At 51.2% G+C, this 15543-nt stretch overlaps 1 protein-coding gene across 3 annotated transcripts in view; it reads right to left on the bottom strand.

Annotated features, from left to right (window-relative positions):
- The window catches only part of Ano1 (anoctamin 1), a 148977-nt gene that overhangs the window by 57628 nt on the left and 75806 nt on the right, over nucleotides 1-15543 (bottom strand). For 2 of the 3 annotated variants that reach the window (XM_021191183.2, XM_029543971.1), the window contains exons 4-9: nucleotides 12938-13036; nucleotides 11495-11646; nucleotides 10121-10175; nucleotides 6037-6088; nucleotides 3545-3600; nucleotides 270-311 (exon numbers count right to left, since the gene is read on the bottom strand). In XM_021191183.2, the coding sequence (XP_021046842.1) occupies nucleotides 270-311; nucleotides 3545-3600; nucleotides 6037-6088; nucleotides 10121-10175; nucleotides 11495-11646; nucleotides 12938-13036 (456 nt within the window). Of the gene's footprint in view, nucleotides 1-269; nucleotides 312-3544; nucleotides 3601-4094; nucleotides 4161-6036; nucleotides 6089-10120; nucleotides 10176-11494; nucleotides 11647-12937; nucleotides 13037-15543 lie in introns of all 3 variants that reach the window. The other variant, XM_029543960.1, reaches the window with a different exon arrangement.

Here is a 15543-nt window from a genome sequence, read left to right on the forward strand (position 1 = left end):
GGGTTCTCTGATTCGGTGGAATGAGGCCAGGTGCCCTCAACAACCATGGGAGTCAGGAACATGGTGCAGGGTGACCCCTTAAGACAGGGGTTCCCTGGAAGCCAGTGTGGGAGAGGAGGGTGGAGAGGAAGGGGTGGGATCCCAAGAAGTGTTTTTCCTTTGCATGGTCAAGGGCTGGGTAAACTGACTTGGTAAAGGGGAGGAAACAGAGAGTCCCCAGGTGCTCACCCCTCCCAGCCCTACCTCCCACTCCGCTTTCACACACTTACTTTCCTGTCGTTGAACTCAACGTTGTCACCCTCATAGTCCCCCTGTGAACAAAAGCAAAAGTAAGTTCCAACCATGCCACAGTGCAGTTGACCAGATGTCTCTTTTTCCATGGTCAGGGCTGTGCCAGTCCTGTTGGCCACTTAGCTGGCTTCTGATTCCAGACTCAAGTTTTGTCTCCCCTTGACCTAGAGTGGGATCTGAGAGGAGACCCATAATGTTGCCTTGAAGTTGGCAGGGCTAAAGAAAGGAGATTTTGAGGGGAAAGAAACTCTTCCTCCAACAAGAACACGTGGCATACCCTGTGACGTTCCCAGACCCCTGTCTAGGCATCCACTGCCAGGTGTCCCACAGTAAGTTCCACAATTTCTGCATGTCTAGATCTCTGAGCCCAACATGGCCAGAGGCTTGGAGATGCAGCCTGATGTTCCTAAGGATACACAGCTAAGCTTGATCAGACCCAGAACTCACAACCATATCTCTAAAGTCAAAGGAAGAGAGGATCTAAAAGTTGAAAGTGAGCCCCCAAACCACTAAGGGGGAACAGCAAGAAAGAGGCGTTTTACAGCAGTCTCTGTCACATGTAGCTTGCCTGGGCCAGCCATCTGCTTTCTCTAGTCATTTGGCAGATACAGCTCTGGCCTCTTAGAGTCAGTCTAGGGACCCCTCCAATTTGTCAGCAACAATTCTCAGTGTCTGCTACCCCCTGCCAGATGAGGAGGATCTGGCCATATCCCCAAGCAAGTGGCCCACTGCTAGGGTCTGAAGACAATAGGGCCAGCTTCCTTCTGGATTCTTGGGGCTCCTCTTCTGCCAGGCTCAGATCCTGTGTGTGTTTTCATGAATGAGTCTCATGGTTCCAGTATGGATTCATTCATACCAGAGTCTTGCTCAAGGTGACCTGATGCCAACCCGGAAGGAAGCTAAGAAGCCACCAAGCAGCCAACATAAATGTCACCAGCTTTTCTGTACAGGTGATACCTCTAATTACTGGAGACCTCCCCAGGGTCTCATTCAGAACAGGTGATTCTTGGTCAGCACACAGGACTAATTCTGGCTGCCCAGCTGATCATGGTGCCCCACGTCTATCATGGCTACCCAGATGACCATGGTGCCCCACATCTTCCTAGAGATATTAGGTGAAAGGATGAGCAGACCACAGGGATGGGGAGAGTCCCAAGTCAGGAATGAAGACAAGAGCATGGATGGAGGACAACTTAGAAGATGTATACAGAAAATGAAAGCAAGCATCAAGCACAGTACAGTGAACATAGCCATGAATCCCAGGCTGACTGCCCCTCAGTCTGTGCCCTCTATTTAAGGACACGGAGCATATCTGGCTCCCTTCAGAGTAGGCTACTTCCCCTAGACCCTACAACAAGGTCTCAGTGTGTAGCTCAGATGGGCCTCAAACTCACCATCCCCCTGCCTCAGCCTCCTGGCTTCCCTAGCTATTTCAGTGTGAGCTTTGGTATTTAAAAGGGTGGGTACTCTTCAGTTGTTTGCAAAGTGTATGGGTGGAAAGTTCCTTATTGTCCAGAGGTTTGGGCTCTGCTTCCAGGCTGTGTGTTCCTAGGCAAACTGCCTGCGTTCCACAAGTCTCTGCTTCCCCACCTTTAATGTGGGAAGTGTGGCCACCACACTGGCTACCATATGGCTGCTTCGTAAGAACAATGGCAGGTCTGCTTAGTGAAGATGGAGCATTTGATCTTCAGCGAAGGACGATGTAACACCACGGGAGACACGCAGCCAGCTGCCAACCACTTTGTCCCCAGTTCCTCACAAGAATTCTGTGACTTCACACAAGTTACCAAACCTCTCTAAGTCGGTGTCTGCTTTGGATTAAATGAGATAAAGCTTCCCCTTGTCCCAGGGTTCGAAACCAAACAGCTTCTACTGTATGCAGTGCTTGGCATGTGTAGGTTCTCAGAGATATTTTCCAGTCTTTCTCTTTTAAGACTTAAAGGGCCAGGTCAAAGCAGACCCAGCACTTTAGCTTCTGGGTCCCAGCTACAGCAGGGGAAATAGGGCAGAGCTAGGCTGCCAGCTCTGGGCAAGACTGTATCCTGGAGTCCAATGGAATCCTTCAGAGAGGGAAGTCAGCAGTAGAACAGGGACTTCATGGGAGGGACCGGGAGTACTGTCAGGACGAGGGGTCAGGACCCTACCCTGGAAATATTCACAAGGAGATATGTCCCTTGAGGAGGAGGTTAGAGATCCAGAGTCATGCGAACACATCACACACACACACACACACACACACACACACACACACACACACAGTGGCCACACTGTGGGATAAGGGGCATTGGAAGGACAGTGAAGGGAAGGTGAAATCAAGGGTACTGGAAAAAGGCAGGTGAAGCACCGCCATCAGGCCAGTGGGACAGCACATGCAAAGGCACAAAGTAGGGAAGCCGGGCCAACTGACCCCAAATCCCTGGCTCTGCAGGCATGGAAGGGTCCAGTTGGGGGTGGGAAAGGAAGCTGAGGTGACAGATAAGCCTAGCATGGCCTCTCTGCCAAGGTTCCCCTGCGATATTTTAGCAATCCTTCTGAAAGTGGCTTCTTGCCTGGGCTTGCTCTGACATCCACATCTGCCCTGCTGTTAGACAGGCACCAGTCTTACCAGGACACCAGGTCTCTAGCCAGACTGCTCAAGGCCAATGAAAACAAGAGACCAGCACAGGGTCTGGGTCTGCTGACCCCCAGCCCTGTCTTCTTTCCTTCCTCCTCTGGGTTCCTGGACTATGCTACACTCCCCATTTGGCAAGTTCCAGGGAGTCTCTGTCTGGGGCTCACACACCACCCAAGCCCCACACACATGACCTCCTTCCTGTTTCCATAAAGACAATAAGGAGAGAATTCTGCACCCCCCTATTCACCCCTAGCTGCAGCAAAAGCTAATTTCTCAAGAAGAGGCCAGCTGGATTCGGACACTCAGCCCAGGAAGCTGGCCGTTCGCTGTACACAGAACCCTGGTGATTGCCAGAGCCTGGGGCAGCAGAACTGGAGCAAACACCCTGTGGATCAGCTGGCTGCGAGGTATGGAGGAAGCCAGCCTGGCATCTCCCACAGTCGCCCCTGTCTTCATGGGACTGTTCTGCCAGCCAAAACTGCTCTCTGTGTGACTTTTCTAACTCCCACTGAGGGGGCACAGAGGAGGCGAAGCAGGAAGCTATGACCACAGGATAATTGTAGCTCCCAGGGGGGTGGCCCTTTGAAGATTTGGCGAGATCAAATGATGTCGAAATTAACTATGGTGAAGATGACTTACATCGTGCAGAGGGTACGCAGCTGAGTATACGCCATTGGCCAGGAGGCTGGTGATACCTTTAAAAACAGAGGTAGAGAGACATTAAGGACTAGCAGGCCTGCCGCCCCGCATCTGGAAGTCAGAGCTGTCACAGGGCGTTCCTGCTCACAGGGATGCTGCTTGAAGCTTGAACCAGGCTACCCAGAGCCCAGTCACCATCTTGGGGTTCTTCCCTGGGTAGAAGGCAGCAGGGCGAGTTAGCTATCCACTAGAGATGATTTCAACATGCTTGATTGGCAGGGTTAAGAAGACGCAGAGCACACCCCAAGAGGAAGTTCTGTCCCTGAGGAAGGAGGCAGAACAGTTCAGTCACCCCCAAACCTCAGATTCGCCAGCTACCCCCACCGGCCTGAGGGAGAGCCTGCAGACGGACAGATGGTCTCCGAGTGGTCAGAGAAGCTGATCATGAGAAATGACGGATGGGAAATTGATGGTGTCAGGAAACACACATACAATTTGGAATTAGCTTGTAAGTTGATGGGAGAAGCGGAAGAGGAGGCCCCGCTCTTACCGTATTTCCCACACTTCCGCCGTTTACTTAGAAGGGCAGAGTCCTTCCTTCTTCCCTCTCCTTGCCCTGTTTACACATTGGCTATTAGTTACACAGAAGGGCCTAGAAGGATCAAAGCTACATTTTGGGGAGACAGAGCTGGTGCTGGCAAGGGGCTCACAGTCAAGTACTCAGGGCAGAAGAAAGATGGCCGGGCCCTTCTTGGCTGGGCCTGGAGCACATACTGGCATAGGAGAAATAAAAATTTATAGCCTGACTCCTGGAAAGGATGCTGTGACTGGCTCCAGAACCAGGTATTGAAGATGTGGAAGAGAGTGGACCCCGGGAGGAGGGGATCCTGGGAGACTGCTCTGGTTCTGACACGCTCAGCTCAGAACCAGTGTCTTAGATCCTCACCCCCTACCCCAAACCTCAACTGCTGCCTGAGAGCCTGGCAGAAGTGGCTTTCTACATAATCTCTTGTGGGTCAACTTTTCTCTGCAGCCTGGAAGCTGACTCTATGCAACATGGCTAGATGAATTTGAAAAATAACCTAAACAGGGCCCATGTCCTCGGACAGTGGCCTGGAATAGCCAGAGGCCCCGGGGGACATGGAGGAATCAAAATCAGAGGTGACTGGAACACATGGCCTAAGTCATGGTCACAAGTGGAAAGTTCACCTCACATCAAGAGCATATGTGGGGCCGGATCCTGGCCTGTGTGTGGTCTCCTCACCCTTCCTAGGGTTCATCCAGGGTAGAGTCTCCACAGGCTCTCCCTTGGGCTTACCAACCCCTTGAAGCCCTCACCTGAGAGGCCTTGACCTGGGCTCCTAACCACCGGGAGCTCCCCCAGCCCTCTGTCTGTGAGGCTACATTCTAGTTTAACTGTTTCCTTGTCCTAGAACACAAGTACCTGAGGGCAGCCCCTGGGACAGACAGGGGCCAGCAGGAGCCAGTCTCTACTTGATAGAAGATCAGTAAGTGACATTGAAGGTCACCAGAGCTCCTGGGCCAGGTACCAACATGAAGTAGGATTATGAAGGCACCTTGATCTCTCTCTTCTACCCAGAGGTAAGGGAACCAGAGAAGTGAAAATATGGGTGGGGAAACGAGCCAGCCCCTTTGCCTCGGGGTCAAGCTAGAACAGAGGTCAGCTCTGGTCCAGCTATGCTCTACAGATCTTCATGGAAGCCTTATTCATTTCTATGGATGGGTGGGACCTGACAGCACCTAGCCTGGAGTCATGCACCTTTTCTTCTTCTGGTGGCCTTGTCACAGCTGTGATCTGATAGTGATGACCCGAACAAGCCCCTTGTTGAGTGAGCGCAAGACATGCTCCTTCTAGAGGTCCTCACTGTCTGGTCTCACCAACCAGGCCAGCGGGGACACAACTCCTGGCTTCTGGGCTGGGGCTCCAGTTCCCAGTGAGTCAAGATATGGGCTAAGACATTTCAAAGCGTCCCTGTGGCCAACAGTGGGCCACACCAGTCAGGCTACATGCAGTCTCTGGGCCCTGACAGAACCCTCCCTCCTGTCTCAGCCAGGCCACCCAAGGGCTTGGCCACTGCTCTCTTTGGGTTGCTATTTCCAATGGCTTAGACCTGGGCTGTGGTCCCCAAGGGACACCTTCCTACTGGACTTACAATCAAAGAGGGCTTAGGACCCCTTGTGTGGTTCTTTTCCATGGCTTAGGGTCTCTTTGCAGGGCCCTGTCATTATATTCACACACACCCTCAGCTAAGGAAACAGCAGCTCTGGGTGTAAAACCCCTGGCTGTAAATCCACTGGGCACAGGTCTCTGGCACAGCTTTTCTGCCAGTCGCCCAGATTTCTTTTCTGAACCAACATAGGCTTAAATCAAATGTCTTTGAGGAAGCCCCAAGCCAGATGCCCACCTCCCACTGAGAGACAAGATGGACACTGAGAAACTGCTGCTGACCTCAAGTCCACAGAGTCCTTACCCATGCTGTACTTGGCCTTGGTGCACGTAGTTCTTTTCAGGATTTCATAGACCTAGGGCAGAGGGAGGGACAAAGGGGCAAGCGGTTACTCTGCTGCTCTGCCAGTCAAAGGCCCACAGTTACTGGGCACTAGGAAGGGTCTGGGCTTGGAACACCAGCAGGGTGACTCCCAGAGGGAAGCAAAGAAGGGGTCACAGAGAACCCTTAGCCATCACCTCCTGGTGCAGGACTGATCCTACTGGCTTCACAAGGTACCAGCTGTGTGCAGTAGGCACCTTCCTAAGAACTAAGGGACTAGGTGTGTGTGTGTGTGTGTGTGTGTGTGTGTGTGTGTGTGTAGGGGGTATATGACATAATAGTTGGATCTGTGTTCTGCAGCTACTCATTGCCCCTTTTGTAGACACAAAAGCAGAAGCTGAGATTCCCGCCTGCATGCATCTCTGTATGAGCTAGAAGCTTGGAGAAGGGCAAGGTGGGGGCTGGATCTCGAGGAGCCCCCAAGAAGGGATCCCACCCCTCTTGCCATCCCTTTGACTAATAAGATATTTTGCTTGGTGGTCTCAGGAGCCCTGGATCAGTAGTCTTGTTTGCCTGGGGCTGAGTTAGGAGATCTTGTACGAACTGCACCACCACTCCCGTGCCTCAATTTAACTCCTCGAAAAATGGGCTTCGGATAAACAGCTAGGGCCTAATTACTTTCATTTCATTTTTGAGACAGGGTCTCATGTATAACCCAGAGTGGCCTTAAACATATTGTCAAGGATAACTTTAAACTACTTTTTTGTTGTTATTTTTTGTTGTTGTTTTTCGAGACAGGGTTTCTCTGTGTAGTAGCCCTGACTGTCCTGGAACTCACTCTATAGACCAGGCTGGCCTCCAACTCAGAAATCCGCCTGTCTCTGCCTCCCAAGTGCTGGGATTAAAGATGTGTGCCACCACTGCCTGAACATTAAGCTTCTGATTGTCCTTCCTTCACTTCCTAAGTGCTGGGATTGGAGGTGTACATGCCTGGTATATATGGTGCTAGGGATCAAACCCAGAGCCTCCTGTAACCTACCATGTGACCCCCACAATCCAATCACCTTCACCACCATGTGACCCTCAGATCCATGCACCTCCACCACCATGTGGTCCTTCATCCATTTATCACCACCACCAAGGGACCTCACACCCAACCACCTCCACTACCATATGAGTCCATATCTATCCACCTTCATCATGTGACCCCACCCCACATCCATCCACCTTCATCATGTGACCCCACATCCACCCACCATGATCATGTGACCCCACATCCATCCACCTTCATCATGTGACCCCCACATCTATCCACCTTCATCATGTGACCCCCACATCTATCCACCTTCATCATGTGACCCCCACATCCATTCACCTTCATCATGTGACTCCACATCCATCCACCTCTACCACCACATGACCCACATCCATCCATCTGCACCATGTGACCACACACATACCTTTCACCCACTCCCCACAGTTAACCCCCAGGAGTGAACATAACTGATATAAAAAGCTTTGCCCAGCCACCTTTTATGGTTCCCCACTGCCTGCAGGCCCACTGTCTAAGATCCCAGTGAGCACAATGTGCCCTTGTCTCTTGGAACCTGCTGGTCTCCAACTCCATATACAAGCTCCATATATAGCTTGTATATGGAGCCACCCTAATGCCAGGAGAAAAGCAGCCAGTCCAAGTGGAGGAAGAGACTGTCACACCTGGGTCTAAACCATGAAACCTGACAAGTCAGCCACAAATCTGTGAATCAGCAGATGCCTTTGGAGCACAGAGGTGGTCTACACACGGGCCTCCAGGATCTCTTGGAGGCAGCGTCCCTCCTTCTTCCCTCAATCATGGCTCTTCACATCTGTTGTCCCTGGCACGATGGCTCTCTGGCTCACTAGAAACAGTAACATTCAGGGGAACCTCTGACTAAATAGTCTCACAGCTGATCACCAGGAAGAGGTGTCAGAATTACAGCCCCTTCAGCTGGTCACCTCCCCACAGCAAAAGTGTGTTTGCAAGCATTCTTCTGGAGGCATCTGACAGACATCCTGGAAAGTGTGCGAAGCCAAGGTGCACACATATGGAAGCACAGGCACACAGCTGTTACAGTGGAAGAGACACTGCGCTAGTCATACTGGAGGGCTTCTCCCAAGATGCAAACATCCAAGAGACTATCTCTTAGACGGCCAGCCCTAGATCCTTTGGAGGCCAAGAAGGGGTATGACTGTCCCTCAAACGCACCAGTCCCAATTCCACTAGAGGCCATGTCTGCTCAGGTTCCTCATTGTATGTTATCATGAAATATAATTGTCAAAATTAATCAATAGTGGACAGGCCAAATGGCTCAACAGGTAAAGGTTCCTTTTCTTTTCTTTTCTTTTCTTTTCTTTTCTTTTCTTTTCTTTTCTTTTCTTTTCTTTTCTTTTCTTTTTGTTTCTCTTTCTGTCTTTCTTTCTTTTCTTGTCTTTCTTTCTCTTTCCTTCCTTGCTTCCTTCTTTCTTTCTTTTTGCAATTTATTTATTCATGTATTTAACTTTAGGTATATGAGTGCATCTGCATGTATACCTGCATGTCAGAAGGGGGCATCAGATCTCATTACAGATGGTTGTGAACCACCATGTGATTGCTGGGAATTGAATTCCAGACTTCTGGAAGAGCAGCCAGTGCTCTTAACAGCTGAGCCATCTCTCCTGCCCTCAGGGAAAGGTTCTTGCAGTCAAGTTTGACCATCTGAGTTAAATCCCCAGAAGAGAAACAAGTCCCTTGGGTTGTCCCTGACCTCTCCCTATACACTATAGAGCATGTGCCTCACCATACCCAATAAATAAGTAGGACGTGCAAAAAATTAAATTAACAGCCGGGCGTGGTGGCACACGCCTTTAAACCCAGCACTTGGGAGGCAGAGGCAGGCGGATTTCTGAGTTGGAGGCCAGCCTGGTCTACAAAGTGAGTTCCAGGACAGCCAGAGCTATACAGAGAAACCCTGTCTCNGATGCCAGAAGAAGGTGTTGGGTCCCCTAGAACTGGAGTCGCAGTCAGTCATGAGCTATCACGTGCGAGCTGAGGCTCAGCCCCTGATCTACTGGCAGTGAAGTCCGTGTTCTTATCCACCAATCCATCTGTAAGTCCGGCTGTCCAATAAAAAAAAAAAAAAAAAAAAAAAAAAAAAATTAAATTAACAACATCAGTGATAACGGAACTACATTGTGCCCATGGGACTGTCCTGATGGAGATGCTACCTGCCCCTGTTGGGGACAAACCAGAACTAGTCTTGTTCTGACACAGGTCTGGGAACTGTCCTGGAGACCCAGGTAAAGGGAGAGGCAGCTGAGGGAAACATCTACCTGCCCTGGGTCTGAATGTTTCTCACCAACAGGACCTGTGCCACCCCCCTGCAGGGTGGTGGCTGCAAGAAGAGTTGAGTCCCCTGTGCCAGGCAAATGGGCAGCCTCCCCTCAGCCCTCGCTGTGACCCAGCCAGGCTGGATGCTCTAGGCAGGAGAAGAGAACAGAATAGGCCTTACGTGCCAGGCGAATTTCTTGTCTAGATAGAAATTGGGTCCTGCGGCACGCACAGTCCCATCTTGGCTGGCGCTCAAGTTGGCAGCTGAAGGATAAACACCAGGCCAGTGCCCTGAGTAGGGCAGGGTGGCCTGCGTGTTCAGATTGCAACCGAGGCTGGAGGCACTGGCAAGGGCCTTGGGATGTTATCCTAAAGCATGTGCCCGGGCTGACTGGCCTGCTCTGACATCCTCAGCCAGGCCCCTTGCAAGATCTACCAGGACCAAGTGACAAAGGGGGGCTCAGTAGGCGAGCTCAGCCTGGAGATCCCCTCCCCCAGCTTCCTGCAGCTTAGCTCTTTCTCACGCTCCTCCTCCAAACTGAGCAGCCAGGGCCTCCCTCCCCTGGGCCACCCACTGCCCTCTTGATTCATTAGTCTAATTATTTTTGTCACAGGCAATTAGAGCTGGCTTCCACCCTGAGGAGTTTCAGAGAAATGAAATGATCACTGGGGTCCCCCGGGGGCACCCCCTGATGAGGCAATTCCAGGACGCCTACTCACTATTGTGCTCCGGGTTTTGCTGTCGAAAAAAGAGTCCCTGTCCGTCAGGTCGAATCTGCAGGAACAGAAGGAGACAGGGGATTGCTGTAGGCCTTAGGGACTCCGAGCCTGGGGACTTATCCTCTCTCCAATAACAGTGACCACAAGGGAGGGGCCTAACTATCCTCACAGCAGGCATAAGTCCCCCTGTCCCTGGGCATGGGGTTAGCAGACCTCATTAGCCCTATGTGGGAGACTCTGAGACTCCCATTGCTGGGAAGGGAACTAAGGGTACCCTTTAGTGCTGATATATTTCTTTTTATTTGAACCAAAGTTTCATGTAGACCAGGCTAGTCTCCAGTTAGCTATATAGGTGAGGATGGCCTTAAATGCCTCATCCTCCTGCCTCCACCTCCTTAGTACTGGGATGGCAGGCATCAGTCAAGCCCTATTTTGGTACCTCTGGAAGGCAGTCTTTCGAGCCCCTGTTTCAGTGACAAGAGGTGACAGTGTCATCCCTCCACATGAAGGTTTCAGCTTTGAGGATGTGCTCTCTGGAAATGGTCTGCATTCAGGTGTCCTGGGCTACACTGAGATTGCCTGAGGTTTCTGGGGCACAGGAATAGCTCTAAAGTCACCGTTGTTTGTTCTTTGGGGTGCTTAGTGGAGAAGCAGAGGGTAAAAAATGAGCTAGGTATGGATAATGGGTGTGGCCCTCTCATGTCCCTGAGCTGGCAGAGGCCACTGGGTGCCTCTGGCCAAAGGCTGATCACAGCCACCACTATCTTCACAGAGCTGAGAGCTATATTCTGAGCTAAAATGTGGGTGAATGCTCCTTGCCCCCTGAGGCCAAAGCACCCCAAAGCCACCTGCCCCTGGGCCTTGACACCCAAACTACCTGAGTTCCTAGTACCCCAGCCTTTTCTCCCATTTCTGCCAGCAAGGCCAGGCCTGCATAGACCTTGCAACTGCCACTGCTGAGCCAGGTAGCCAGGTAGCCTCTTGGGAACAGGGAAGATGGAAGGGTCCGGAACAGGCTCTGCACTGCCAGGCAACGCCCTGCTGGCTGCGGATCTCCAGGGCCTCCAGGGTCCCTCGAGGGAGGCTTCTTGCCCCATTGATTGCTACCTCACCAGCTGCTCCATTTGGGACTGCTGAGGTTTCGTGACAAGGAACCAGGGCTCGGAGGGACAAAGCAAGAGCTGGGTAGCCTAGAACCTATCTAGCCAAGGCCCAGGTAGTTTTCCCTAAGCATCCCCAAGTGAGGCAAAACTCTGCAACCCCTCTCCCCTCTATGGCCTTGGAAGTTGCTTTCTCAGCCTCTTCTGGGCTCCACAGATACATGGTCCCCTGTTCGGGGTGCGGAGTGAGGGTCAACCTGGACATCTCACTCACAGGTGTTGCTTCTCCCGTGAGAAGGGGTAGGAGAGCCTCTTTGTGGTCTGCGGCCTGTGCTCAGCCACCTTGGGCTGGATGGGGTCTGTGATCTTCTGCAGAACTGAGTTGATGGTTTTCAGGATGCCTCGAGTCTCACTGATGTGGTATACCTGTGGGCAAGACCAGGCGGGGAAATTAGCCGCTCTCCCAAGTTCTGACTTTTGTGATGGTTGGTTAACACTGCTTATCCACTCGACGGGATTTAGATTTACCATGGAAACAAACCCTGGGCTTGTCTATGTGGAAGTTTCTAGATTAGGATAACTGAGGTGGAAGATACCCTCTGAGTGTGGACGGCATCACCCATGGGCTGGGGACCTGGGCTGAATCAAAGGGAGAGAGCGAGCTGAGCGCCAGGGTTTGTCTCTCTGCTTCTGATTATGGATGCAACATGAGCAGCTGTCTCACGCCCCTGTCTTCATGCCATCCACACCCATTATGGCTGTATCTCCATAAACTGCGAGGCAAATAAATCCTTTCTTCATTAAGTTGCTTTTGTTAGGGCAATGTGTAAAGTGACTAAGTCAGAGTACCTATTCTTGGCTGGTGAGAAAAACATTGTCCTTTCTGGGAACACAGCAGCTGAGAGTATGGGGAGGCGGGGAAGGGGTAGCCAGTGTGCCCTGTATCTGCTGTTTCAGGCTTACCCAAAGAGCTCAGCGTTTTAGGAGAGTTGGGCCAACAGCTCAATTATAACACATTCTCAAAAACATTTGCCCCAAATGTGTCTTCTGTTTCCAAAGCTGTAATCCAGCGGCTTCGGCGGATCTGAGAAGCCCGCACTGCAGTGGTCCTTCTTCTCCCCCCCCCCCCACACACACAGATATGGACTCTCAGCCCAGCTTCCCTGGCAGGCTGCTCTTCAGCCATAAAGTTCCCAGAGATTAAAAGGAAAAATCCCAGCAAGCTAGAAAATGTAATTAAATTGAATCTGATAAATTATCTGAGACCCCACAAGCATCAAAGAAGCCGGCCCTCAAGCTGAACTATATTTGTTCAGGTCAAATTCCTGGGACAGAGCAGGCAGCTTTTCTGCCGGGATCTTTTCTTGGTGTCCCGGTGGGATGTCTTAGGACTCTCTCGCTCTCTCTTTTTAAGATTGTGTGTGTGTGTGTGTGTGTGTGTGTGTGTGTGTGTGTGTGTACACAGGTACCTACAAAGGCCAGCAGAGGGCGCTGAATCCCCTGAAGCTGACATTACCGTGAGCTGCCCTTTGTGTCCTGAGATCTGAACTCTGATCCTCTGCCAGGCATCTATCTAGCCCTGGCCCAGAGTCTCTGTAGACCACCCCAGGCAGGGTCAGATGCTTCACAGTGGATATCTCCCCTTGTGTCCTCACTGTCGCTTCCAGGTGTTCTCACATCAAGACTAGTGTTCTCTACCATAAACATGCTCACTCACCTTCTTTGTGGGCATCTTCAGTTTCAGAAACTCAGCCTCCCTGCAGAGCACATGCCAGGGCGCATGAATCTTCACAAACCCAACACCATGGATTTTGGTCTAGAGAGAAAAAGGGGGCTATTAGTGTGTTTGGCAGCTAGAGCCTCTTTCTACCTTGGTACCCAGCTGTAATTGATGATCAGCCCTGTGACAGTACTCAACAAGGCTAGGGACCTTCTTTCCATACAACACTTTATGCAAGAATCCTCAGGTCACAGCCAGGGGACCTTAGGGGTATGAAACACTTGGGATGTTTTCAGGGGTTAAGTGAGAGTCCCCAAAGCCGAGCAACAACAGAGGACCCTTCATGATTCCAGGTCCATACCCCTTAGCCTTGACTGAGGCCTCTCAGAGCTCTCTGAAAAGATACTCCTGGGGATTCATGCAGTCCTCCCTCCTTGCTCATAACCTAACTCCAGTTTCCCTGCATATCTATGACCTTTACCCTTGAAGTGCTGTCAGCCTGACACATGGACACCAAGAGTTCAAGTCCAGTGCTGTTTAGACCTGGGACAAATGTGATGGTTATTTTTGTCAATTTGACACAATATAACATCATGCTGGGCTATGGACACGTTTCCATGACGGACTGTCTTAATGAATTGGAAGACCTGCCTGCTGTGGGTGGCACCATTCCCTGGGCATGGGATCCTATATTGAATAAGAGTGGGAAAAGTAAGCTAAGTATAAGTGCATATGTATTAACTCACTGCTCTCGATTGTGAATGCTATTAGTTGCTTCCAGTTCCTGTTGCCTGACTTGCCTACAACAATGAAATGCAACGTGGAGTTGTGAGCTCAATGAACCTATTTCCCCATAAGCTTCCATGAGTGTATGTTACCACCACGAGTCATGTTTCTCTGTTGAGTGACAGGAAGGGATACTAATGGCTTCACAAGAACTGATTGTTACCACCAGCTGGAGAAGAGAAGCACCATTGCACAAGGGACACTTAAGTTTGTGGAGAAGTCCCTTTAGCCTACCAGTTCTTGGCTGGCAGAGTCCACACAATTCAGACCCAAACTGTGTTTCCCCAAAGACAGCAGTGCCATGCCTGGCCCCTGGTTCTCTATAGACACATGTCCCTTGGAAAAGGCCCTTTATCAAGAGACAACCAGTGACTACATAGTCACACAAACATGCAGGACATTGCCCAGATCCTTCCCAAGACCTAGAAGACTTCCCAAGACTGCCTGAGGGTCTATAGGGTCTACAGTTCTGAGACATGAAGGAGTTTGTCATGGGGTAGAGGGCAGCCAGTGTGGCCTACCCACCTCAGGACCACAGGCTGAGTGAGTGGCCCAGCCCAAAGATGTACTGCAGGCTGCCGGACTGCAAAAAGAAATGGGCCAATGTCATCTGAAACACCATTCTGGGATGCTGATGCAGGACTGTTTCTAAGGCTCTTATTCTGGGTTACATAATGAGTTTCAACCCACCCACCCACCCACCCACCAACCAACCAACCAAATTAACTGAACATCTGAAAAGGGGGAGGAAGTAAGCTCACTTGTCTAGAGCTACCGCCGTGAGGTTGGTGCCTCTGGGAGTTGACACAGCAGCGCAGCACTCCCATCTGGCACAAAGAGGTAGATCACAATGGAGATGTAGCAAAGTTGGTGGTGTGCTTGCCTAGCATGCATGAGGCACTGGGTTCAAGCTCCAGTACCTCATAAACTGGGTGCAGTGCTGTATGTCTGTAATCTCAGCACTCCAGAGATAGAGGCAGGAGATCAGAAGTTCAAGGTCATCCTCAGCCTCACGGGGAATGCCCAGCCAGCATGGGCTTCTTGAGATTCCCTCAGAGACAAACAAGAGAGTTCAGGCCAGAGGTCAGGGATGGAAGGCTTTGGCCACAGGCCTGCTCTTCCTCTGTGAAGAGACACATCTCATTCCAGGATACTGAAGACACCCCGAGTCTTAGGATGGAAATCCCCTGTCCCTTTGCACCCCTGGTGCAGGTGGGATAGGCTTGGGAGGCTGGGGTCAAAATCCTACTCAGCCTGAATGGTCTATGGCAAGTGTCTTAAGCTCTCCAGACCCCGGTCCCTCACCTATAAAGCAGATGATATGAGGTCTGGCTTGAAGACAGACAGGTCTCTGGTGCCCTTAGCAGTTGAGCCCCAGCCTTGGCCCTATAGGCAAAGTCAATACAAGGGACTAAGTATGGCTTCAGCCTGGCTCTGACGCAGATTAGGCCATGCCTGCTTTGGCCAGCTCTGTCACAGACTCCCCAGCCCTGGTGACTCACAGGCTGATGTCATGGGACATCCCTAATTCAAGGGAGATGTCTGTTGTCTCATGAGTGGTAGAGGCCAGTAGAGACCACGTGTGGTGGAGGCTAGCTTTTCCACTACAGACCCAGATTCATCTCTGTGTAGTGTTTGCCCGCACGCAAAGACCCAAAATATTCTTTGCAGGCCCAGCATCCCTGGGAAAGTGGGCCCTGCTGACGTGAGCACTCGGGTCTCTCCCAAGGAAACATCTGGTTGGTGAATGGGGTCGTGGGACCCATTTAGCAAAAATACACTAAGATGTTTAAAAAACGTAGTACCCTGCCTGACCA

This window comes from Mus pahari, chromosome 1 (assembly GCF_900095145.1).
Source record: "Mus pahari chromosome 1, PAHARI_EIJ_v1.1, whole genome shotgun sequence".
NCBI lineage: Eukaryota > Metazoa > Chordata > Mammalia > Rodentia > Muridae > Mus > Mus pahari.